The 25198-nt window shown below is 37.1% G+C and overlaps 1 protein-coding gene across 10 annotated transcripts in view; it reads right to left on the reverse strand.

Moving 5' to 3' along the window:
• Positions 1–25198, reverse strand: part of NAALADL2 (N-acetylated alpha-linked acidic dipeptidase like 2) — a 433689-nt gene that overhangs the window by 373393 nt on the left and 35098 nt on the right. For 7 of the 10 annotated variants that reach the window (XM_084529574.1, XM_084529579.1, XM_084529576.1 and 4 more), the window contains one exon: positions 21982–22040. The exons of 2 other annotated variants lie outside the window; for them this stretch is intronic. Coding sequence is in view for 1 of the 8 variants with exons in the window: in XM_084529567.1 (XP_084385693.1) it covers positions 21982–22040 (59 nt within the window). In the remaining 7 variants the exon portion in view is untranslated. Of the gene's footprint in view, positions 1–21934; positions 21954–21981; positions 22041–25198 lie in introns of those variants that run through there. One more of the 10 variants, XM_084529570.1, reaches the window with a different exon arrangement.

Here is a 25198-nt window from a genome sequence, read left to right on the forward strand (position 1 = left end):
TTAGATTTATAAAGAAATAGAAAGAACTCAGAATTTCCATTAAGACTCCTGTCTTTTTTTTTTTGTAAAAAAAAAAAAAAAAAAAGTGAATCTCCATTTGTTTTCAGTACTTGTACTGTATTGAGAAATTGTTTGAAAACAAAATGTAGGTTTCACAAACTAAACATCTATTTATTTCAGTATAATATTCAGTAAACTGTTTAGTGTAACAGGTGTGTACGCATGTATGAGTGCACACCTACATCCAGAAAATGCCTTCAACTCCAGACTTTAAAACACATCCCTAACATAAAAACTGATATTCTTCTATTCTGTAAAACAGATATATTATTCACATTTCACTTGTGGGGAAATGAACAAAAATTAAAATCACTCCAGCAATATCAGTGACAGCATCCATCTCACCAACCCATATATCCAGAGGCCAAAGCATTGCATCTGCATCACTGCAGAATCTGTAGCCCTACACAAAGTCCCCAGGCAGAAGCTCAGTTGCAACATCACTCAGTACCCTGGCATAGTAAAGACACCAAGAAACGGAACTTCATTCTGCATTTCTTCCATATATTTAATGAAGAAATCAAAATGGACTTTCAGTTTCATTTATCATCAGGCTATAAATGGCTACATTTGCAATTACAGATATAACTCAACTTTATAAGCAGTTCTTTCCTAAAAATTGAATTTCCAACTTTAAAAAATTGCTGCTGTATTTTCAAGTTATCTGCTATAACATAGGCTGTATATAGAGCAATAGCACCACGAGATTTAAATGGTACATAGACCACATCTCATGTCTTCGTATAGCTGTACCTTCCACTTATTTGCACATCCATTGCTCGTGGGTAGAAAACAACACATTTTTGTCTTTTTTCATGTCAAAGAAGTTGGTTTTCTCCTGTAATGTACTTTGACCATCTTTTAAAATATCCCCCATTGGTAGAATTCTGTCTTCTCTCTGAGATAATATTGTGCCCCGAAGACTCTCCACTAAGAACTGCACCATTTGCTACCTGTCAGATGTCTGAAGGCACTCGCTCAAGCAGCCTGCAACTGAAGAGGATTATAGCTCACAAATGCTGCCAGTATCAGCGAGACAGCAAGGAGCAGACAGTTCATTTTACAAAAACTTAATGGACTGTATGGCCCTGGCTGCTTAATACAAGCACTGTCAAGGCATCTAAGCAAAAAGTCTCAGCTGTCACTGCTGACAACCTGAGCAGAATTATTTGTCACACTAGAATAGATAAAAGACCAGTAGTGTGGTGCATGGTGAGATTCCCATACATCTCCATACTGCAGTCTCAGACAGCAGGCATATGGTTTCCTCTGATGCACTGGCAATATAATCTTACCACGAGGCAGTATGGTTAAATGCTATTCTTTGGTCTTCATATTAACTACGTTATCCTCCTCTGGGCTCAGTTTTACATGCTGTAATTAAGACATGATTTCCCCTTCATTTTTTCCTGCAAAAGACAGCATACAAATCCCTGAATAATCTCCAGGTCATTAGCTACTGTAATCCATGTCATCAATATGTCAAATTATACCAGCTGAAAAACTAACCTGACGCATCTGTTCTATCATGCAAAAGCGTTCACCTACATATTTATTCTAACCCTATCAAAAAGGCTATCATTTATTATCTTTCAACACGTGTACGCTAATTAAAAGAAGAAAGACTTCCAAAAAGCTAATTCTTTCCTTGATGCTTGCATAACAGAGCTCTCATTACCATGGGTTCTGAATGTATACAGTCTACTTTGCTAGGATATACACCATCCTTCTACACAGTAATATAGCCTTACATTTTGACTACACCTCCTAATAAAACAGGAACAAATGTTCCCCATTTATTAACATTCACCCTGCAAAACCACACTGATTATTAATACCGAACAAGTGTAACCAGAAAGGTGCGTATTCTCCTATAACTTGTCGATTACCTAAAACTCAAAAGTTCTTCAAGAATTATACAATGAGCTATGAAAAACTGCTTTGGATAGAAGAGAAAGGGTTGTATCTAATGCACAGGTGTTGATCTAATCCTAACAGCCACTATACAAACTGAAATAAATTCATTTAATTTATAACTCTACTGCTATATTGCACTACTGTAGCCTTCTAAACATCATTTTCTGTTCCATCAGCCTGCTGCACCTCATCCGATCTAATACGGGAGTATTTTGGACAAATGTATTTTAACTGAATGATTCATGGCACTAAAGTGCAGTATAGATCAGGTCCTTGATAAAGCCTACAGATATTAACATAATACAAGCAGCAGCATCACTACCCAGCAGGGACTAATTCACATCCAGAAAAATTGGGTTTTTCAATGCCCAGCCAGACAAACTTTGGTGGTCTGAGCTCTCTGTGCTTCTGATCGCACCCCTTACCTGCCTAGTGTACTTAGAAAATAGATTTTTACCGGTAATGAAATTTCTCTAATGGCTTGGAAAAACAGAAGCCTAACCTGAACTAAGAAAAGGACCCCAGATTTTTTGTAGTACTGACCAAAATTTTAAGCTTTAGTAAGAAAGGGGAATGCTTTTCAGCAGGCTACAGGTTTATAACTGTCTGGGATAATCAGTCAATTCCTTGTCTTATCTGGAGGAGAACCAAGTACCTAAAAATGTTACTAGTTTGGAATATTTCATTTTAATCTTTTTTAACCCACTGGGTATATAAATGAAAATAAGGAATTTATGCCCACCTGAATTTAATAAAGGTAAGTTACTACGTTTGAGAATATAGTTTTGTGGTAACACTTAAAAATTAAGTGTTTTTTAAAACACTAAAGAATGTATTTAAAGAACTCTCTAACCATCCTCAGGAGCAATGCACAAACAACTGGCACTCGTGCCACATGCAGATCTGCCAACTGAAAACCAATGCAAATTGCAGAACCATTCAACAGATTGGATCGGAAGAGTTTTGCAAAACAAACACCACAGTGCAGGTTTGAAGTGTCAAGCCTACTACTTCCTTTAGTCAACACAAAACCAGTATTTGCCTTCAGGCAGATTTCTTGGGCAAAGCTTTTAGAAAAGAATCTGAAGAAGGAATGAAGTAATGGCAAGAAAGGGAAGTAATAACAGAGACTGAGTCGAGTTACACAGGGCTGTCAGACAAGGATGCGTAGAAAAGAGCTGTGTAAGTGACAGAAAATAAGTGGACAGAGGCAAAGCTCCCTATGGTGTACAAATGGCAGCTCTGTGGGCTTGCTGCTGCCACCTTTGACACCGAGGGCCCTCCTATGAACTACTGGGTGGCACAAAGCCGTACCTCTTCGGTGTGGCCCTCCAGCTTCAGAAATGCTGCCAGGTTATCACTGGATGTAACGCAAGAAGCACTTCGGCAACTTATTTCCTGGGAAAACCAAATGGAAACAACATCCAAACGACAATTCTTTTTAATACTGCTTTTCACAGAAGAACATACACCTCTTGAAATGTTCTCTCTCACAAAAGCAATAAAAGCTGCAGTTCTTGAAGTGTTAGCAAGGAAGCAAAGCCCAAGTGAAAGAATTCAACTTCAGTCATTGTTATCTAGTCTATTTGACATTTGTTAAGATTGTGTGTGTGTGACTGCTCTGCTTAAAATTATGAACAGGAAACCTCAGCCCATCTTATATCTCAAACACCTCCACTTCTCAACAGCCAGTGGTTATTTCTATTTCTATATTATTTCCTGCTCGCTGTAGGCAAGTAAAAAAGTTATCAGCCTGTCTACAGCAGTGAGTCTACATGTCACAGAGATGAGGCCTGAAGAAAGAATTACTGTGTATTGCTCTTTTATGCATATATCTGTAAAAACAGGACGAAAATCTTCTGTAAAAGAACACTCACATGCTTCATCACTGGAGCTGGAATCACGAATCATGTTGGAAAAGTACTCTCAGATCACCTGGTCCAACCTTTAACCTAGCACTGAACCTAGCTGACATTCTCCAGAGCTGAAATTAATTCATGAACAGACTCGTATGTAGTTTAAACCCCATCAAACTCCTCAAAAATACAGCAGCACACAGGCATGGACCCTGCGCAGGTCATGTTGCCTCCAAGCTGAGCCGTCAGAAGGCCCCAGGCGCTGACACGATGCACCATCACAAGCAGCTTCTTCCACAGCAAAGGACTGCCAGAGGTGCACTGGCCTCCAGAAGACAAGCTCTATATAAATGACCACAGAACAGCTGTACTGGTAATGGGGTAAACCCTAATGCTATAGGGATACTGTGCTAAAATTGTGGTCTCACAAAATTAGTATCTTGACTTCGCAGAAACAAGGCTTCAGACCAGAAATAGATTAAATAATTAATATTAAAAAATAGATTGAATATGAGAAATGGGTGCATACAATAAAGGTAGTTGCTTAATAATTCACACCATTGAAAGTGTTTAAAAAGTGGGCAGCTGACCTCCTTAACAAGTGCTCAAAGGATTCAGAAATGCCAGCACATACAACATCGAATTTAATCAACACGCTGTTCAGGAAAAGCTCTGTCCCTATACAAACGGCAAATAATGCTTTGGAACACAGGCAGACAATGAGACCTGAGAGGGACAACCACAAAAATAAATAAATAAATAAATAAAATAAAATAAAATAAAAGGCAAGTATTTCACAAGGAAAGTGTGTCTTCATATGTCTAGATTTGGAAGACCTGTGCTTAAGTTCTACTGACAAGTAAGTGAACTCCTCCCTCCCAATTTGGCCAATCAGTTAACACTGCGGTATCACCCTGCCTAAGATAGCATTAACTCAATCTAACAGACCAAGAAACAAGAAGATTACAACATCCTAATTACATAGAAGCACATAACATCAAATGGGCAAAGATAATCACATAACTCAATAGAAGATTAGGAAAGTTAAATCTCTAACAATTTAATCAAAGCCGAAGTAATTAAATAAGTGTAAAGTTACAATTACAAGACATTAATTCAACTTCTAAATGCTAACACAAACTTAAATTTGCCTTCTACAAACATAAAAGACCAGAAAGCATGCTTTATCAGTAAATAACCTCCATCGAGAATCAATGCACATTTATGAACTTTCTGGTTTATTCAATTTTCCTTCTTCCCTAAAAGCTTTGAAGTGAGGATTTTGAGGCATCTATCCAGAACCACTTAGTAAGCTTGCACTGCAAGATTTCAAGAACTATGTATGTTGGCACAAATGAAGTGCGACATACTGACTGCATCATAAAACTTGTAAGACTGACATTCACAGTTGTAGCAATTCACCCAGATAGCATTGCAATATATCTTCACTTCACTGTGAAAAGAAACAAGGTCTAAACATTAAAACTTGCTGCAAGCCAGTGGAATAGATCCACAATTCTATTTATGCAGTGAAAGGAAAGCATTTAACCTTACCAGCCTTCATCCCAAGTCAAAGTGGTTTGCTGGTTCCACAAATGAGAAAGGCTCTTTTGACCAGGAGATAATACAAAATTTCAGCAGGGTCATTTACACAGCTGCATTATCCCATCCTAAAGATCCCTGTCACTGACTGCTCAGCCTGACATACACAAAAGAGAATCCAACCCACAAGTGCTCCAGAGTGAGTTTTCCCCACTGCTTACCTGGCAGCTGGTAAAGACTGGAAGACTGTCACCAGGGAAGATGCAAAAAGAATAGATCATCTGAAATCGTTCTTCTCCCCTCATCTTGTATCTTAAAAATTCAAAATTATTACAGCTTCAGGAGATGAGAGAAAGGAGACAGAATGGCTTTCCTGGCAAATTAGGAAGCAGTGACCGAAGCAGGTAATTTCTTCTACTTCTCAACATCCTAGCTATTTCTGAGCTTTAATCAGCCATCTCCTCCCTGTGCGATGAACAGCAAACCCCAGAAAGAAGTTTCTAATGCTGGCTCCTTGTGGGACCCAACTGATATATTTTAGCCCATTTCTTTTTAATAAATGCAATGATTTTAATCAAATTTGTTCAGAGGACAGAAGATTAGTTAAAGAAGAGAAGTAAATGAAACATTAAATTAAGGTATCATTGGGAATTAAAAATGTAATTTTATGTTATTATCAGTGGTATATTATGAATAAAGAATATGCAATATGCAATTAGCATGCAGCACAATATGAACAGCATTTGAGAAAAATGAATTTGATATGTAGGACAGAAAGGTCATGAATTCTTAAAGCCAATTCAATTTGCTTTGCTCTGTTCAATTTTCTCACGGGCATCTGTTTAAATATTTCCAGGTATGGGAGAAAGTGACTACTAAGTTCTGACATATTTTAAGGTGACTGTGGTTCATGACAAGCAACCTAGTAAAACTCCTGTACAAATTAAGGCACTGCTCCTCTAAGTTTGTTCTCATTTGAGAGATAGCTTCTTCCCACATGGAGTTGCATAGAAAGTAATGGGACAGAGCAGCAGTTCATGTGAGTATGTCAAACACAAAAACTATGCCATCAATTAAAGTAAAAAAGATTCTTGAAACTTAATTACAAACTCCCAGTCTAGGATTAAAATGTATTATTCAGAAATACCAAACAGTACACAGAATTATGATGCCCTAAGCCCCTCACTGTTCTCCTTAGGGATATTATGAGGCAGAAAGACAAAGTAATGTCCAGTATGAGCAAGAATACCTTTCACCTGTAAGGTATCATCAAGGGAAATAGCACAGGCACCCAGAAAATAAGAAAAATAAATTGCATACTAAAGGCTCCCCTTTTGATTTCAAATCATTTGCATTTATACTCTTTTGTAGTTATTCTTGTGTTTTACAAAGAAATAGAGAAACTGTCTTTTTGACTGAATTCAAAACAGTTTTGGTGTTAACACTAAACTAAACACTAACTGAAGAATTTAATTATACTCAGAGCACTACAAACATTTCAAAAAAAATGTTTCTTAGCCTACTAAGCTACATTCACAGATACCTGAAACTCTTCATGAAAGAAATGGCCAGTATAAACATTTCAGGTATTGTCACTTGACTCCACTCACATGCAACAATGCATAAAATAGAAGAAATGTAGGTGTGTACACAGGAATGGGCACATTCATAGTTTGTGGGAGTAGCCTGCGGGAGCTTGTTTCCAAATTTCTGAACCTTTTCTTTTTCATTTTCCTCCTCCTCAGAATACTGCAATCTTTTGAATTGGAACTCAGATTAAAACTGTATGAAGTCATCTTTTAAAAATATATATATATACATGGAAAGACAGTCCACTAGTTTTGCAAATGTCGGTTCTAATTATGACAATCAATACTACGTACAATTTAAAATTAAAGTTTTTTGTTGTTGTTTTGTTTTTTGTTTTTTGGCTAAAAAAGATAAGTCAATGTTACTTTAGAGCATCCATGAAACCAGCAATTATTTCATCACTTTCCTGAAGCCTAATTGCATAGTTTCACAATTATCTGCTTATTCCAACCTATATAATCTACTGACATCTCCTTTCTAATAACTGGTGTTTTGTGCTTCTTCAAAAACTAAATGCACATTTTTGACAAACAGCATTTATAAAGGGCAACTGTGGTTGTCCAGACGGACCTTATACATTGCACAGATCACAGAAATTTAACTCCGTAACTTCTGCATCAAGCCCAAAGGCATCTAGCTGAGATGGATTATATCTTTTAGAGAGATACAACCTTGATTTAAATACTTAAACAGTAATATTGTTAATCAATTTGGTGTTTTTAATTTCTCTACAGCTGTGACCCTCAGATTCACAAACTGAAGTAATTTCTTCCACACTTTCAGTACAGAGGTCACATTTCCAACTTAATTCCTAAAGTTCAAGCATTTAATAAAACCTCTCAAATTCAAAGACAAATCCTACTTCCAATCAGTTCTTGGACCTGATATTAGACACAAATTTTCCCTTTTTGCAAAAAGGAAACGCAGTCAGAAGCTTAGAGCTATCAACCAAGTTCCACGGCACTAGACAGTTGATCCACAAATATATAGAGCAAAAGCAGAAAATGTTGACTACTGACTACAAGAAATATACAGAGAACTCTCTCCAAAGTGTTATTGCAGCCTAGAGATCGATAGTTCTGTGTTTCAGCTTGTCAACTTATGAAGTTACATCTCATACACTGACCTTCTCAACACAGATATCAAAGATACAATTTCGAGAGTTCTGTTTCACGAGGGATAGTTTTGTAATGCACTTATTTCAGGGGCCAGCCCTATTACACAGATACACACATTAAATACTAGTGAAATTATTTTAAAATTCCAAGTGCAGACATTTATTGTCTTTATTTCTGAGATACAAAATCACTTGCATGTTGTGAAACTAAACTACTGAGATCATATTTATGCCACACAGTTGCACAGCTGAAAAACAAAAGCTATTGTATTTAAAGATCTATCAGTGCTTGGCAACAGTGACCAATGTGACGTTGGCCTCACACTTGCATAGTTAGAATTATTTGCATGGTTTTGTTCCTTAATTTTCAAGTACAGTAGCTTTGATGATTATTTGTTTCATGGCTCTCATGAAGAAGATCACCCTGCCTTCTCTCTCCTTTTGGATGTTTACTGAGCCATAAACTACTTAAGCATCCTCAGACATACTGCTACATTTCTCTGTCTGTTCTAGTCCTGCTCATCATGGTAACAGATCTACGTAACAACCATGAGAACAAAGAAGGATATAAAACTGCTAGAAAGTATCCAAAGAGGGAAACCAAAAATGATGAAAGGACTGGAGGATATGGTTTATGAGGACCAGCTGAAGATAACTTCATTCAGCTTCTAGAAGAGCAGACTGAGGGATGGCCCCACTGATGGCCACAACTTCCTCATGAGGAGGAGTAGAAAGAGAAGCTCTTGCCTCCCCAGTGAGAAGAAGGAATGCCTTAAAGCTGCGTCAGGGAAGGGCCAGCTGGATATCAAGAAAAAGGTCTTCACTGAGAGGGTGGTCAAGCACCAGAACAAGCTCCCCAGGAAAGTGATCACATCCCCTTATTTTGCTGCTGTTAGTCTGATGTCTTCTACCAAAACCAACGTCTCTTTTTCTTTCATTATATTACATACTAAACATGTTTATGTAGAATATCTCTACCTTGCAGCTCAATTATTTTAGTGTATTCTTGGTTAGTTTATTTCTTGATCCTACTCAGAAGTTTATTGTTAAAAAGAAGGCAAGTGGGCATTGAAGAGGCATTTTATTAAGGAAATAAGATGGCTCTGAAAGCTTCAAAAGTCAGTTTTTAGTCATAATGTTTTAATTTTTCAAATCATTTAACTACAGCTTGCCTTTACCCTACTCCTCGCTTCATTGCTGTGATTACTTTAGATGATCAAGAAAAAAAAGCTGCATGGCAAAACTGCAACTAAAAGGTCACAAAATATTTTCAGTAATTGAGTTTTGCCTTTGAAATTCATATCTACATATGATGTGGTAACCTAAGAGCAAACACAAAATCAGCAGATTAAGGATATTCTCCTAGTTGAGGCCCATTTAACAAGCAATACATATCTTTTAAGATACTGACTCAGTGCTTGCCTTTTTCATTCTTCTCATGCAGAAGGCTATAAAAAAGCAGTGTGTTTAACTGATTAGACAAAGATAACTGCTTACTCAGACTAAACAGAGTTTAAAACTTTTGCTTAATCCAGCTCTTAGGACTCAAGGTCTGACAGATAAAAACTAGTGAACATATTACTGTTTGAGAATAAGCTTAAACACAGAAGATATTTACTTTTAACTAATGAAAATAATACTAATTGGTATTGCCTTCACAGTAGAGGTGTGCTGCTGGAATGCAGACAGGCAGAGATTATTCACAACAGAAAACAGGCAGTGATTTTGAAATGTTAATTAGAAACACAAGGGATATGAAAGAGCAGTGGAGAAAAATGAATGTGCTGATTGTGAGAAAAAAAGAGAAGCCTTCTAGAACAAAGCACCCAGGATAACACTTCTCATAGAAACAGAAACATGTAATAGGCAGAATAAAGAGTGTGCACATACAGTACCTACAGAGAACTCAGTAATTGTGCCACACACTGACCATCAAACCATCTTTCTACAACACAGCACCTATACACTCATCGGGTTTACTAAGGGCTAACTGCATCTCACACAGATATCAGTAATAGTTTTCTTAATAGATTGATGGACACAGAAAGGGATACCACAAAAGAATAAAAAGCTTTATTTAGATAAATTGCACAACTCCCACTAAACTAGAAGAATTGTAAATTAACATTCACAGCAGTGATAACAAATAACATAAGGACAATGCAGATGTCCAACACAACATCATACTCTCTAAATTGGAGAGATGTGGATTTGATGGATGGGCCACTCCGTGGATGAGGAATTGGCTGGATGGTCACGCTCAAAGAGTTGCAGTCAATGGCCTGATGTCCAGGTAAAGATCAATGATGAGCGGCACTCCTTAGGGGTCAGTATGACCCAAACCATTCTATGATTCTGTGATTAATTTGTTTGGTACATGGATTTGGGGGAAAGATTCAAGACATTTGAAATTTAAGATGCGGGAGATTAGCAATGACTTGCCTCTACTGTTTGCTCCTCTTGAATTTCAAAGCCATATGAATTTTGACACGATTTCACTTTTCCTGTTAACATTTCCCATGCACTTTGTTTTGATGCCTTCTTTAAAGCTTCTCTCACACCACACAAAAATGAAAACAAACTCAGAAATCAATAGTAAGCGAACCTGATTCTAATGTAGATTACTGTGAGTTGTAGTATCAATTTAATCCCACTGAGATTAATGAAATACAGCAGAAGTGAAAGGCATCAGAAACTTCTGTTTTCATCCTCATGTGGAGCTCCCTGCGAAAGGGAAGGTGACTGAAGGGTAAAACTCATCATTTGCTATTGTGATATAGTATAGACAGCTCTAAAAAACAAACAAACAAAAACTTCTGTTATGTAAAGAAACCACTTCAGTGTTGTTGCACTCCTAAAACAGGAAGAAAAAGGCACCTAAGCATAGGAGTTGTTTATTTTCTTACAAAACATGAATTTGGAAGCTCATATGCAGACATGGAAAGGTTGTCAATTTAAAGTTTTAGATTGCTTTAGATAGTGTCAAAATACTAGAGCCGTTATCACAAGCCCACTGCACATGCAGCTATATCACCTGGTTGTTTTTTTTGGCTTTTTTTTTTTTTTTTTTTAAATGAGGTCTCTGAAACAGGGCCAAATTGGTTTCAATTTGTCTCCCACCCCTTACGCACATTTGAAGGTTGAGAAGGAAAGACTGCACAGTTTTAGACTGCCTGAACTGCAGAATTGAAGCACGTACACATGCAAAATGGTTGACTGGAAACGACACCAAAATTAACATGCAAAAAGAGAACCTGCTTAGGAGAGATTTTACTTTTGGTTTTATTGATCCAAGTAAACTCATTAGGAGACTATCCATGCTGTAAGTAAGAAAAGACTTAAGCTGGTATCATAGTAAATTCCCTACTGTTGCAGGATGCAACAGATTATTTCATTTAAATTCAAATTCATATTTATTTGTTGCAACACAACTTGCTAATGCAATATAATACCAACAAAAAGGGTCACTGAAAAAATCTTTAATTAAACACTTGCTGGGTTTTATCAATACTTTAAGATATTAGAATAACCAATTTGTTATTTTATCAAATAAGACAGTTTGAGATCAGAACCTAAGGATTACACGCAGTTATTACAAGTAATTTTATTCATTTAGAATTCAAACTATGATAAGCTCTCTTCGTATCTAATTTCATCTATTATAATTAATGGATCATAGAAGACTAGTTACTAAACACATTAATGACATTTTAATGCAGCCATGAAAATTATATTGTCATAGGAGTCTTACATACAAACCTAATGGACTATAAAGCTTCGTTGTTTCAGTAGGTAATACTGGAATTAGATCATTTATTTTCTAAGATAATTGTTCCAGGCTGACCTCCACAGAAAATGATTTCTGTTTTTATACATGAAAAATATATGCATACATATATACACAATAGACTATCTCTGCTCCAATGAGGACAGCAATATACCAGAAGTCTAAGAGATACAAGAAAACATCCCTTAATACAACCTGTTTTATTCTCAAACTAAAGCATCTTAGAGAAATCAGCTTTCTAAAGGAATTCTACAGTTCAATCAGTTCAATGTATTACATTTTCATGAAGCTTATTCTTGCAAGTTAAATCTCTCACAACTGTTGAATGCGTAGGAAACCAATAACTTGGCACGGTCCACTAGTTCCAAAGGGTCACAAGGATCAGGTTGTGTTTTCCACTGAAAGTCGCCAAAACCAAATCACTACTTTTTGGAAGAAATTCATTTCTTCAAATTCAAGCATTCCATTCAGCATGAGTCTTGAATCAAGCTCCTCCTCAAAAGAGGAAAAGCAAGTTGCTACATTTCAATTTAAGTTTCAGAAGTGGAAATAGAACTGGGACTCTGCAGTAACATTACTGCTGATCCTATGTGGAAAGAGATTTACAAATTCTAAAATAAAGACTGCAATAAAACAAATACCACATAGATTAACAGAGGTTCCAGATTAAAAAAAAAAAAAAAAACAAACAAACAACAAAAAAAAAAACACGTTTGAAACATCCAAGAATTGCTGTTCCCTCTCTCTCCACTAATGTCAAATCCCACATACCAGTGTCATCACTCCATCACACACACATGTACATTCACTGTGGGGAACAGCTTAAAAAAAACCACAAGTGACTTCAGTGGCTTTGGTGAGCCTTAACCCGCCATAAAATTAAGAGCAAGAGTACAATACTATTTGACTGCCGTTTCAGCTCAGTGATCCTTTTGTGTTTAGCATGTCAATCTAACAAATAGAAAGCCCAGAAGAGGCTTGCAGGACCCACTTCCCACAGCAGGTAAAAAGGAACAGTCTCCATTCCACAGGGCGTACAGCATAAACCAATCTCAACATCACAGGACACTGTGGATGATGTATTGAGGATGAATGGGATGAATGTACGCTAAGCAACTTTAGGGTGTTTTATGATGTTACCTATATTCTAGGTTAATATGAGATTTTTATGCTAGCACGTTACTGCATGTGAGGCTATAGGAGTTATGCTGCAGCTTCTTTACCAGATTGCAGTATATTTCTTCACATTTCCTGTCTACTTTGAAATTTAAGCAAGCCCAGGGGAATACAGCCATTCGGTATTTGTGTTGATAGCTTAGCTGCTTTGCTGTCATGTCTCTCAAGAGAACTTGTTAGGTGTAATACCTCTAAGAAAAGGTTTAAGTAACAGTTTGTTCCAAGTCCTGAGAAAAGTAAAAATAATTTTAATTATGTTCTCATTTCAATACCAGACCATCTTCTTTACTATGACAACCAACTAACATTCTGCATCGCAACAGATTTTGAAAAAAAACAAAACAAAACAAAAAAAAACAAACCAACATCCCAGGCTCCTTAAGCTAGGAAGACAGTTTTATTTATTTAGCACTTGGTATCTGAAATGCCTAACATAAAGGAACTATAAAAAATATTTGAACAGGTACTTCTTATTGAAAAAGGGAACAGAAAAATCTGAAGCATAGCTTGAAGACAAGTCATAAGAACGCTTGCATTTGTCAAGCTTCACCTGATCCTTAGGTATAGAAAAAACATGAATGAAAAACATTGGAGGGGGAGGAAGGTAGCATGCCTCTGACAAACTAATATTGCTGTTGAAAAAATATAAAACTCATCTTTTATTGAAAAAATATTATTATAAAAATTACAGAACCAGCAACCCATTTAAAACTAAAATGCCAAGGGCCACATCCCCTATTTTCTGCTGCCTATACTTGGCACATTAGTTCTGCCCCCCACCCTTTCCTATATTTCTACTAGTTGTATCTCAGCATGGATGTACTAGGCAGACTTGTTATGTTTATATTGAGGGGAAAGGAACTAACAGAAAAATGAAGCACTGAACATAGAAACAAAAAAGCAGAGAAGAGAATGGATTAAATAAGCTTTAGGAAGCCTTGAAAGAAAATGAAAGGCACTTACTACTTACACTGTAAAGAAAGCAAGAGTACAGTACATGTACTTATTTTTGGCACAGCACTTTGTAAATGGGGGAGTGGGGCAAAAACTGTCATCTTATGTTTTAAATGAAAAGTTCAAGAGTGATGCACCAAAAAAATTGTCTTCCAGATGAGGTAAATCAAGCGCATGAAATTATACTTCTGAAATCTAGCCTATCATTTTCTGGAAGATTCATCTTACAAGTGATGACTAAAACAGTGATAGTACCATCTAGGATAAAGGATCCTATTTATCTGAACATGTCATACTTTACAAGCTGCATCTTAGATGTTATTTTTATAATAAATGTCACTCAGTCAACTCAAAGCAAATTCATAAGGTCTACAACAAATTCAGTGACTCCCAGGGTAGAGGGTTTTAAGAGGACAGCAGGCACAGCTGATTTCAATAAGAGGCACAGATGGACTTGGAGGAGTAGAGGTAAAAATAGGAATACTTAATCCTTGAGGAGAAGCTTCCAAAAACAATGCACCTGCCTACCCTCAAAAGTCCCTTGAGCCTGTCTCTAAACAATGCATTGAAACCTGTGTCTTAAGTTCAACTTTCTGCAAGGGAGGGAAGCTGGAGGGTTGGGTTTTGTGTTTGTTTAAAAAAATATTGAGTCATCATTTCTTGGTTATGGATTTCATTTTTGTGAAAATAAAATCATTGCAAAATATTTCTCATTGGAAATGCACTCCTTTCAATAATGCATTGAGGTATCTTAAAGCAATTGAAGCGTTCATACTACAACTGTGAAATATTTTGCTTTGAGTAATGCTGTATGTATACACAATCTGAATCTCCATCAGATAGATTCAGGACACTGCTGAAATCCATCAGAGCTTTGTAATTGACCACACCAAGATGAGAATGGTTTATTTCTATAGATTTAAGTATATTCGTTCTAATAAAAAAATAACCATAGAACTGACAATACATTATATAAAGCCTTAACTAAAGAGCTCTAACTGCAGTTTGATTTACTGGTCACTGGTCAGTACTGCCAATCACTTCATGTCATTCCAACCTCACATTTTTGCCTGATCCTTCCTCCATTAAAACAAATGTCAAAACTCTCCCATTAAGTTCATCTCCTTCACATGCCTTAAGGTAAAAGGAAACACTTTTGAAGTTGGAGGTGCCATATCTAGAATAATATAGTCTTAAAGAGTATCTTATACTGGGCTGGTCATGTAGATGTATAAACTTGCATATCGCCTTCGTATCATTCTTTAAGGTTAACAGTGAAGTTTCCCCCATTCAAATAATCATATAAAAATGTACAGGGCAAGTTTTCTGGTGGGATGCTAGTTTAATTTTAAGTTAACAAGCAACATATTCTGATATTCTGAACTGGATTTGAAGGTGAATGCCTATCCACCCTGGGAGCACTTTATCCATTCTTTCCCATGAGAACACCAGAACCAAAGTTAAAGTATTCAATGAAAATGTGTTAAAGTGTTCAATGGAAACAGTCCCCGTCTTTGCCTGTGACTGTTATTCAGCCCTGGAAAAGCACAAAGCAAACATTAAGTGACAGAGCTAAAAAGAATACCAGTATCACTCTGAAATATAGAGCATTTGAGGGAAAAAAAAAAAAAAAGTATTTCTTCTCTCCCCTAACCACTATTTTATTTTTAACCTGTGGGGACACAGAAAGTAGCAAAAAATGAAGGATTTTTTTTTCCCCAATTTATTTTCTTCTTTGAGATATCAGATTGCTCTCACACCTCTTTCCTGAACCATAGCACGGTCAAAAGCACCTATTTAGGCTTCCATAATTTAATGTTTTTCACATTAATATAAAAATAATATAATCATAGAATTATTTAGGTTGAAAAAGGCCTTTAAGATCATCAAATCCAAGCATGATCACGTACCTTGGCAATTTTGAAAAACTGTTTTGCACACTACTCTAGACATTTATCAACTACTAAATCATGATTATGTTACACTGCTTAAAGCAAAGGCTCATTGCAGCGTAACACAAAAGGGTCACCAGCTCTAATTTGCACTTACAGAACCACTCCTGCCCTTCTCTCCACTAAGGTACGTAACCTCCTAATAAGATCATCAAAGTACTGACTGAGAATGTCAGGGCTGGGGTTAAATTTAATGTTTACTTAATTGTACTTCTGATTTTTTTTGTTGGGCAGCCCCAAGGTCTTTGCCATAGCAGAATAAGAGCCTAATGAACACTAAGTTTGTGTCATAAAAGGAACTGCAACAACAAAAACAAGATAAAACACTGTGGATTTTTGTGAAAGCAAAGCTTTGGGAATATTTGGGGAATATCCACCTCAGAAGAAAAAATGTTCAGAATTATCATCCTTCAATTTACAGTACACAGTTATTGTTTTAATACAGAATCACAGAAGGGGTGAAGCTGGAAGGGAACCCTGGAGGTCGTCTGGTCCAATCCCAGCTCAAGCAGGGACACCCGTGGCAGGTCTCCCAGTACCGGGTCCAGTCAGTTTTTGAATATCTCCAAGGGGGAGACACCACAGACTCTTTGGGTACTGTTCCAGTGCTCAGTCCCCCACCAAACAGCACAGAAGTGTTTCTTTATGTTTAGCCATAGCCTCCTGCATTCCAGTTTGTGCCCACTACCTCTTACCCTGGCACCAGGCACCACTGCAAAGAGCCTGGCTCCATCCCCTTCACATCCTTCCTTCAGGTGGTTACAGACACGGATAAGAACCCACGAGCCTCCTCTTTCCTAGACTGAACAGTCCCAGCTCTCCCAGCCTCTCCTCGCAGGAGAGGTGCTCCAGTCTCTTGACCACCTTGGTGGCCCTGAGTTGGACTCTTTCCAGTATGGCTGTCTCTCCATTGTACTGGGGACCCAGAACTGGGCACCGTGCTCCAGGTGCAGCCTCACCAAACTGAGCAGTGGGGGAAGATCACCTCCTGACCTGCTGGGATACTTTGCTTAACGCAGACAAGACTGCCATCAGCCTGCCTAGCAGCAAAGGCACATCGCTGATTCACGTTACTAGTCTGGATGCAAAAGCTCACCATCACTTGCAGTGAAAGAGATCCTTCTTGTGTCGGCACAAAAGTTTTCTAGTACTCTTCAATCCTCACAAGAAGACATTTTGTGCAGTTTCTTTAAGGCAGAGTGCATAAAATTAAAAATTGGCATGGAATGCTAAGACAAATACTTTCATTTCCAGCTTGCTACAAGCAAATTCACTAGAAGTATGAGTCTTTCAGGAGTTTTATAAAACAAATACACTGTTCTAGAAAAACTGTGCTTTACAGATTTGTTCATGGGAATACTATAGAACTATAAAAGTCATATACCATCAAACAGTCAGAAAAAATTAATTCAACCCTCTGCAGAATTAATATGAAATATCGAAGGATTACACTTGATCCTCTAATCACGTTATGATACCCTATGGAGAGATACAACTTTAAAACATCAGCACATCCCTGTTGATGAAAACACTGCTGAAGTTGTGTCTTTTTAGTATATATATGGTATAGTAGGTTGTCACAAACTACCTTCTGCAAGTGCCTTTTTTTTTTTTTTTTAAACAAATGTAAAAATCTGAATTACATCTAAATGTTAAAAATCAAGAACATTAATCCAAATTACTTCCCAAAACTGCGGAAAGATAAGAAAAAAAAAAAAAAAATGCCCCTAACACACTGAGTGAGAGTAGAGTCTTCCTTTATAGGAAGACATCGCATGAAATCTTGGCTCCACTGAACACCTGTTGGAATCAGCATAACCTGTTTCTATAGCTACAGGAAAGTCGCAGGAGTTGTGTTCAGCCATCGTTAATCATAGCTAGAATTTCCAAAAGTGCCTAAGGACTTCTCTATCAAATAGAACCATTATTATTAACTCAAATGCAATTCATTGATTTTCTTAGCATAATACAGGTCTATTTGCAAGCATATACACATTGGAACCAATCCTGAATGAAGGTTGAAACCATTTTGTTCTAGTAAATGCAAAATAAGCCCCAGCAGCAATTATCATTATTTGTTGCTTAAACAAATACTATGATTTCATGGGGAAAAAATTAAAATGCATTAGGTCCTGCTAACACTTTCGAGTATTGAAACTATTCCCAAGATGTTCTTGCTAAAATAATGACTTGAGGAAATTAGTCAAAGATGCTTCCCTCCACTCCCGAATACATACTATGCATAGATGATCATCCTACATGCATTTCAAGTCACTCTTTTGACTAAAGACTTTCAGAACCTATGGGTCAGCACACGAGCTTCCTCCCCACCTTTGCTCTGCTGATTAAATAGCAATTAAACTATTTTACCATTAAGCTACTTCATGGTATTTTCCTGTACAGTTTCGGGGTTTTTCTGCTAGTTAATCTTTGACCATCATTAACACATTACAACTAGAGGAAACAGAGTGATCAATTAAGTGATTAGCTTTGCCCTACCAAGCCCCCTAAAATTACATGGTTCAGGCTTGACCATTGTACAACAACAAAAATGAGTAAGACTCATTTTGCCACATTATTCTTGTTTGAATAGTAAATGACCTACAACCAACTCATTCAGCCTTGATCATGAAGAACTACAAATTATTAGCATTATCTTGTGGGCTGCTTCTGCTCGCACATCCTTTCTGCTATGAACTCTCCTACACCACTTGAAGCAACACTATTTATAAGCCATCTACACAAAACTGTTCAGAGGAAAACAGATTACAATTTATTTTTTTTTAAACAGCTAAAAGACAGCAGCAGCACAAGGGGTAAGAAGCACCAAGAAGTCAATAGCACTCAGCCTCAGATATAAAGAGGTGAGGAACCATTCTTTTATTCAATGAGCAATCTCACTGAAGTCAGCAGAGTAACAGTGCAAGTGAGAAGAGGTGCTGGAAACTGGCCTATTTTAAGAACTTGAGGATCCTTTCTCATTAAAATGGATCTTCTAAGAGTGAAATAGTAAGAAACTCATGAATACTAACTCCTCCAAATCTCATCTTTTCCCACTTGACCAGGTTATCCTCCCTTATTTCTCCCCCACTTCAATTACTTTTTCTTCTTGTATGTAAAAGACATCTTATGCCATGAAGTCTTGCATCTGGGGATTGGGAAGGGTCTACAGTTCATCTCACTGAATTATGAGACCCATGTGTCCCCATGACACAGAAATATACCATCTTCTTATTAATTTCAATAGGAAAAAAGCATTTTTATATGAAAAGGGTTGCAAGAATATTCTTGGTTCAGAAGCCAAACAAATTGCTGCCGTCATCATGAACAGGAGAATCCAGTTACTGGACAAAATAGATCATTTAAACATAAACTGTAATAGTTTCAACCTTTTAATTTGCAGTGCAAGAACAGAATTTGATTCAGAGAGACACAGCTCCCAGTTCATTTCTTTCTTCCCTCATTCCTGACTGAAAATAAGTTTCCTGGAAGTTTGGCTTTTCCTAGGTTTATTCCCTACTTGCAAGTTTGTAGTGAGCTAAATAAGCAGCTGTGGTGTTCATGGGTTTCTTTATTATAATCATATTTGTTATTTGATGGAGATCTTAGACAATCTCCCACTAAAGTTAGAATATAACTCATGCTAATTTTGCTGCTCAGTACATTTCATCAGTTGCTTGTAGCGACATCCAGTAGTTGAGAATAATCTTATGATTCAGGACATTCCAGAAGGAATTCTCTACACATGCAATCAGCTGGAGTGCAGAGATCTACATATGCGTAACTACACATCAGAATATGCCCAGCTTAATAGAAGAGGCTGAGACAAGTCAATGTCAGCAACATTATGAAGCTAAGTATCATTACTGCATGCAGAGATTTGCCGATGGTTAAGTCTGAGCTTCTGCAAATCTGCCTAATCACATTTAGCCAATACCTCGGCACTGTTTCGAGGAAGATTGGAAGTGCTCTAGATTTCTCTCAGTAGCATTGCTTTACTCATAAGTGCATGCTCATACAGATTTGAAATGCTACAGGCTTACATTTAGATTTAACTCAAAATACAATTTCTTGTATTGTTGAAGTCAAATATATGGGGGAAGGAGGCTGGGGGATGTGTAGAGCTGACAATGCTGAGTTCTATTTCAGTTTTACCCAAGTTTTCCTTCCCTCTCTTTGTTTACAGTTACAGTAATGATTAATTACACAAACAACAGCCTTGAACTGTCTGTTCTATTCAATGAAATTATGTTATCAGTTTTTACACTGCCAGAATTCATTTTCTGTCTTTGTACTGGATTCAGATCTCAGATTTTATTCTAGCACAAAGAGAAGAAAGAAAAAACAAATCATGGTTGGGCAGCCCGCTGCATATAATGGGATATTAGAGATTGCCTTACAGAGCCTTGTCAAAAAGTTTGTACTAACACGTAAATAGGGAACAGTCTGTTTGAAGTATGAATTAAGCGTGTTCTTTGGTAGTTTCACTTACGTTTTGAATTTTAGTTAAAAGAAAAAGCATTCAAAAAAGTTAATAGTTATTTAAAACTGTTTTAAATTTGTTTCAAAACAAATTCCGTATTTTTTCTTTAATTAAGTCAAAGGTAATATCAGAGCTGTAAAAGAGCTGTGAATGACTGATATCTGCAATCTTCCATCTGAAGATCAAAATTTTCATGTTAAAAACACACCAGCATCTAACAAATGTGCATACACTAATGCAAAGAAATCACTGCTGTGTTAGACTTCTTTACAATCCCAAATGAATAAGGAATAGAAAATAAATCTGCATAATGGGAAGGTAACTCCCTCCACTGATATAGTTTTCCCTTAAAGAGTTCAGTTCCTTCCTTTATTCCCTAGGAGTTTCTAGAGTACAAAAGTGACAGCAGTGTGATGTTCTTCAGTTTTGTTTTCCTTTTTTTTTTTTTTTTTTTAAGGTCTTATTAGCAATTGTGATATGCTTCAATAACTCTAAAATATGCCATAAAGAGAAAAATAATGTGCACTGAAATAGAGACTTGCACTGTCTGGCAGATTGCAAAATATGCGTGAATCTCTTTTGAAGAATCCCTTCAGAAATATTCACCCAAAGCGTTATATAACAGTTCCTACTATGCAGCGTGAATTTACTTTTTAAAGCTAATAGAAAGTAGCAAACTCTTCCTATTATCATTTGCAGGTTACATTTCTTACACAATTGCACTTTACTACTGAACATCACAGAAAACGCAAAGACGACCCAAAATTGCTCTTAAGAGTAGCAGCAGGCTTGTCACTAAAAACCTTTAACTCCTATCTGAAAGGATCACAGGCAGTTCTATACTTGTCAATATGGTTCTTTTTCATGGCAGTTTTACTAAAACTCTGCATGTATTTTTGAATGCTATCACAAAACAAGGAAGTTCAAGCAGAAAATAACTTTTTTAAAACCAAAAGTGACCAGTAACTTAGGTAGCTCACCATATCTAAATTATGTCAAGTATTTCTTATAATGAAATTCCAACAGATATCCATTCTTATGCTAACACTTCTGTGTTTAAAGGGTTTTTTGATAGTACTCATTAGGTTCAGTTTCCCTGTCAGCAAATACACAAAACAGCTTACCTTTCAGTATGTTTACAAGCAGCAATATGTACTTTAATAGCTTTATAACATACATTGAAGGAGTACAAGAAATTTTAAATAAAATTTGACGAAAAGAACACCATTGACTTGGAAGCATATATTCTTTAGAAAAAAATAAAATTGTAGGGATATGTATTTTATATGGATAGTACTGCTGCACGCACGTTTTGCCAAGTAATTACCATAAGTCACAGATACTTCTATGTAAGAGAAACTATGAAATAAAACCATTATGTTAGTAGAATTCTCAAGCGTGGATTGTGCTATGCAGCTTCAATATACGTTCTCCAGGTAATTGGTAAGCATTTCTAGCACTTCATCCTTTCCAAGCACTGAAAAGGCAATATTACTTAACTGGTACACAAAATGTTATCAAGAGGTCATAAAACCCAGGGAGCTTACCCCGGGTCAACAGAAAGCAGCCCAAAACCAAAGTTATTTCCAATGTCCAGACGAGAAATCTGAAAAAGAGAATAACAAAGGGTTTGTGACAAAGCTGACACACAGTACTCTGAAAGGAGCAAAATCAATTGTGACATTTTTCATTTATTTGTAAATGCCTCTTTGGCAGTATGCTCACTCAAAACGACAGCTGACTCTTATAGAATAGGGGAGGTGATGGTAAAATAGAGGAATCCTGACAGTTGCTTTAATGAGATTCTGTATTAGGACCACTCTAACACTTTCCTTCAACAAGGAGTATGCCCTTCACTTTCAATCTTCTATCCCCCTATGTGGAAAGCATTAACCCTATGAAAAACTCTACTCGGCCTCCTCTAATCAGCATCACAGCTCCTCTTCACTATCTCACTAACATTTATCTAGGTAAGCCCTCTCACCAATTCTCATTTTACCTACAAATAAGTAGTGCAGAGCAAAATTAAACTTCAACTCCAGAGTATTACTTTAAGGAAAGACTGGCAGCAGTGTATGTGTAGTACAACGCGACTCCTGAAGCAGACCTTATCTGATATTAAGCGAGAAGGCAAGCCCCCTGAGCAGCCTTTCCCACCCCAGGAATCACGCCATTAGAAGGGTTCAATGCAGGAGCCTCTAACATTCACATTTTCTTTATTGTAACATGACAGGAAACTTGCCTTTCAAGTACAGAGAACACAGTTATTTTGGGAACAGAAGTGGGGGTAAGGTTAATAATTGTAACTACGTGCAGCATTAAACCCAGTGTATCAGGTCCTCGAGTGTGCGGCCTCTTCCTAACGCTCAAGTGTGCTTACTCTGAAATACCTCCACCCTGAGCTGTTTCCTTCTCAAGCTTTCCAGCTATAACACTTCCCCCAGCTGAAACCTGCTTTGTAGTATTATGTGACATGCTGTCTTTCGGGGGAACTACACAATGGTATTGAGTCTCTCACGGAAGCTTCATGCTTTGTAAAACAGAAAGCAACCACACCTCTCCTGAAATTACTATGAAGAACTTAAATCTCTCTTTTGCATGATGTACACAAGTTCAAGCAGTGAAACACCATGAAGATTTCCACATTACTACTCAGCCTGAGTTTCATAAAACAATTCCATATTACCCCTTTGTATGAAACCCAGAAAAGTAGATCACGTTTTAGGAGATTACAATGACTTCATCTATTCCACAATCTGCAAGACTATCTGTCAACACAGACTGTAAGCACAGATCCTTCATTTTTGAGAAAAATATATTAAAAAAGGTTCATCTTCAGGAGTTACGAAGCATTAACAAGCACTTTGTTTGACAACCGTAACACAACCTCTGCAGTAATCCACACTCAAGAAGCACTTTCATTTGATGATTCAGGTGCTTCTAAAGAAGTCCAGAGCTTTTAAGTGTGGAAGAGACTTCCAAGGAAGACATAATTTTTTGGCACTATCAGTTTGAGGACGCAGACTAAAAGCATAACTTCGAAGTATTTTGCACAATTGTTCCGAGTATATAAGATCTTTAAAAAAAGCCTCCACTGATAGAAACAAGGGCTCTGATGGCTTTCAACATCAGCTTATATTCTCTCTTAACAAAGATTCACTCTTCACTGAAGCATTTTAAAATCAGCATAACAAAGCCCAGCACAATATTAAGTCACCTACTGAGCACATCAACCCCAGTTAACAAAAATAAAGTACACTTCAAAACAAGTTCCGTGGCACTTGCTGATTAATATCAGTCCTCATCAGTTAAAAGACCTTTCATATTTCATTCTTCGAAATATAGTGCTACTCCCAGCAACCTTTCACATTTGGATGGAAAGCAGAAAAGGCCAGATTCTGACCTCTGCTCCAGTGTGGGAGCACCAATGAAAAATAATGAAGTCAACAGGCATTTACTCTAGAAAGGGAAAAAAAAGCTTACTATTTAGCTCCAAGGAAGGCTGCTTTATAATTCAGACAGGTGATCGGGTGGCACAGCAGAGCAATAATGACTAACATCACATACTAGAGGGAGTATAAATTTTAATGATACCACTCATAAAACCCACATTTTAAAGGTTACAAAACAGAAACAAGCTTACAAAGAAAACACATAAGTCATTCAAGGTGTCAGGTTCTTGCTCCTTAGCTATTTTAAGGAATTAACAACCTGCCCATCACTAAATAAACTAGAATATGCTGTACCTATTTACACAGGACTGAAAAGGAGTGTACATTAGAGTTCAGCAAGCACATGTCGCTATAACCTCTATTCTTATCATTTGAAGAGTCATCATCGTTTATACCTTCACCACTGAGTTCATTAGTAAGACCAAACTAAACCACTTGGCCAAATCGTCTTGCATCTAGACAAGATCAGGAGACTACGCAAACAGCATTAAATAGGCCTTGTAAATTACACTTGTTTTTCTTACCCAGACACATGAATACACTTCCTATTGGCTCATATGCATTTCATTGTGTTCCCTTCAGTTTCTATAACGGGACATTGACAACCACCTAGATCACTTGAATGTTTGGAGTCACTAAATATCAAAGGGGACACATACAGGAACAGCAAAGTCCATTAAAACATAAGAGAGTTCACTTCATTTCAATCATGGTTTTTCAACCTTACCTTTCAAGTTTTATTGCCTTGCATATAAAATTAAAGTTCACCCCCCAAAATGGCCGCAGATTTCTCCAGGAGCTCAGGCTCTGAGCAATTCACAACACCTGAGCACCACACTCCTGATTATTTATAGCACAAACTGACCCAAACTGTTCCTAACAGTGCTGGTAATCTAGCTATATTATAGCTCATATGCATCTGTTATTAAAATCTACCAAAACACTAATGTAAGCTCCAATATGCAAATAGAAACAAATACCATTAGTGCAAAGCAAACCAAGTTAAAAACCCTAACCCCCATACCAAAAGTGAACACAGCATTAACCCTACCTGTTCTTCGTTACCCAAACATACTATTCAATTATTCACAGCTCACATATCCTCCTTGTAGGATCCAGCACAAAACTCTGCCAGTGTAAGGGTTCAAACCTCCGCTCTGTGCCCATCAGCCCCCCCTGATGAGCAGGGTGGCTTTGGGGTGAATCAGGAGTTAGGCTTCTGGATATTGGAGATGCTTACACAAACCTGAAACATCTCAAGATGTACACCCTCATGTGGCACACAAGCTATCAATACAGGACATTTTAAACA

Source organism: Aythya ferina (genome assembly GCF_964211825.1).
Source record: "Aythya ferina genome assembly, chromosome: 9".
NCBI classification, from domain to species: Eukaryota; Metazoa; Chordata; class Aves; order Anseriformes; family Anatidae; genus Aythya; species Aythya ferina.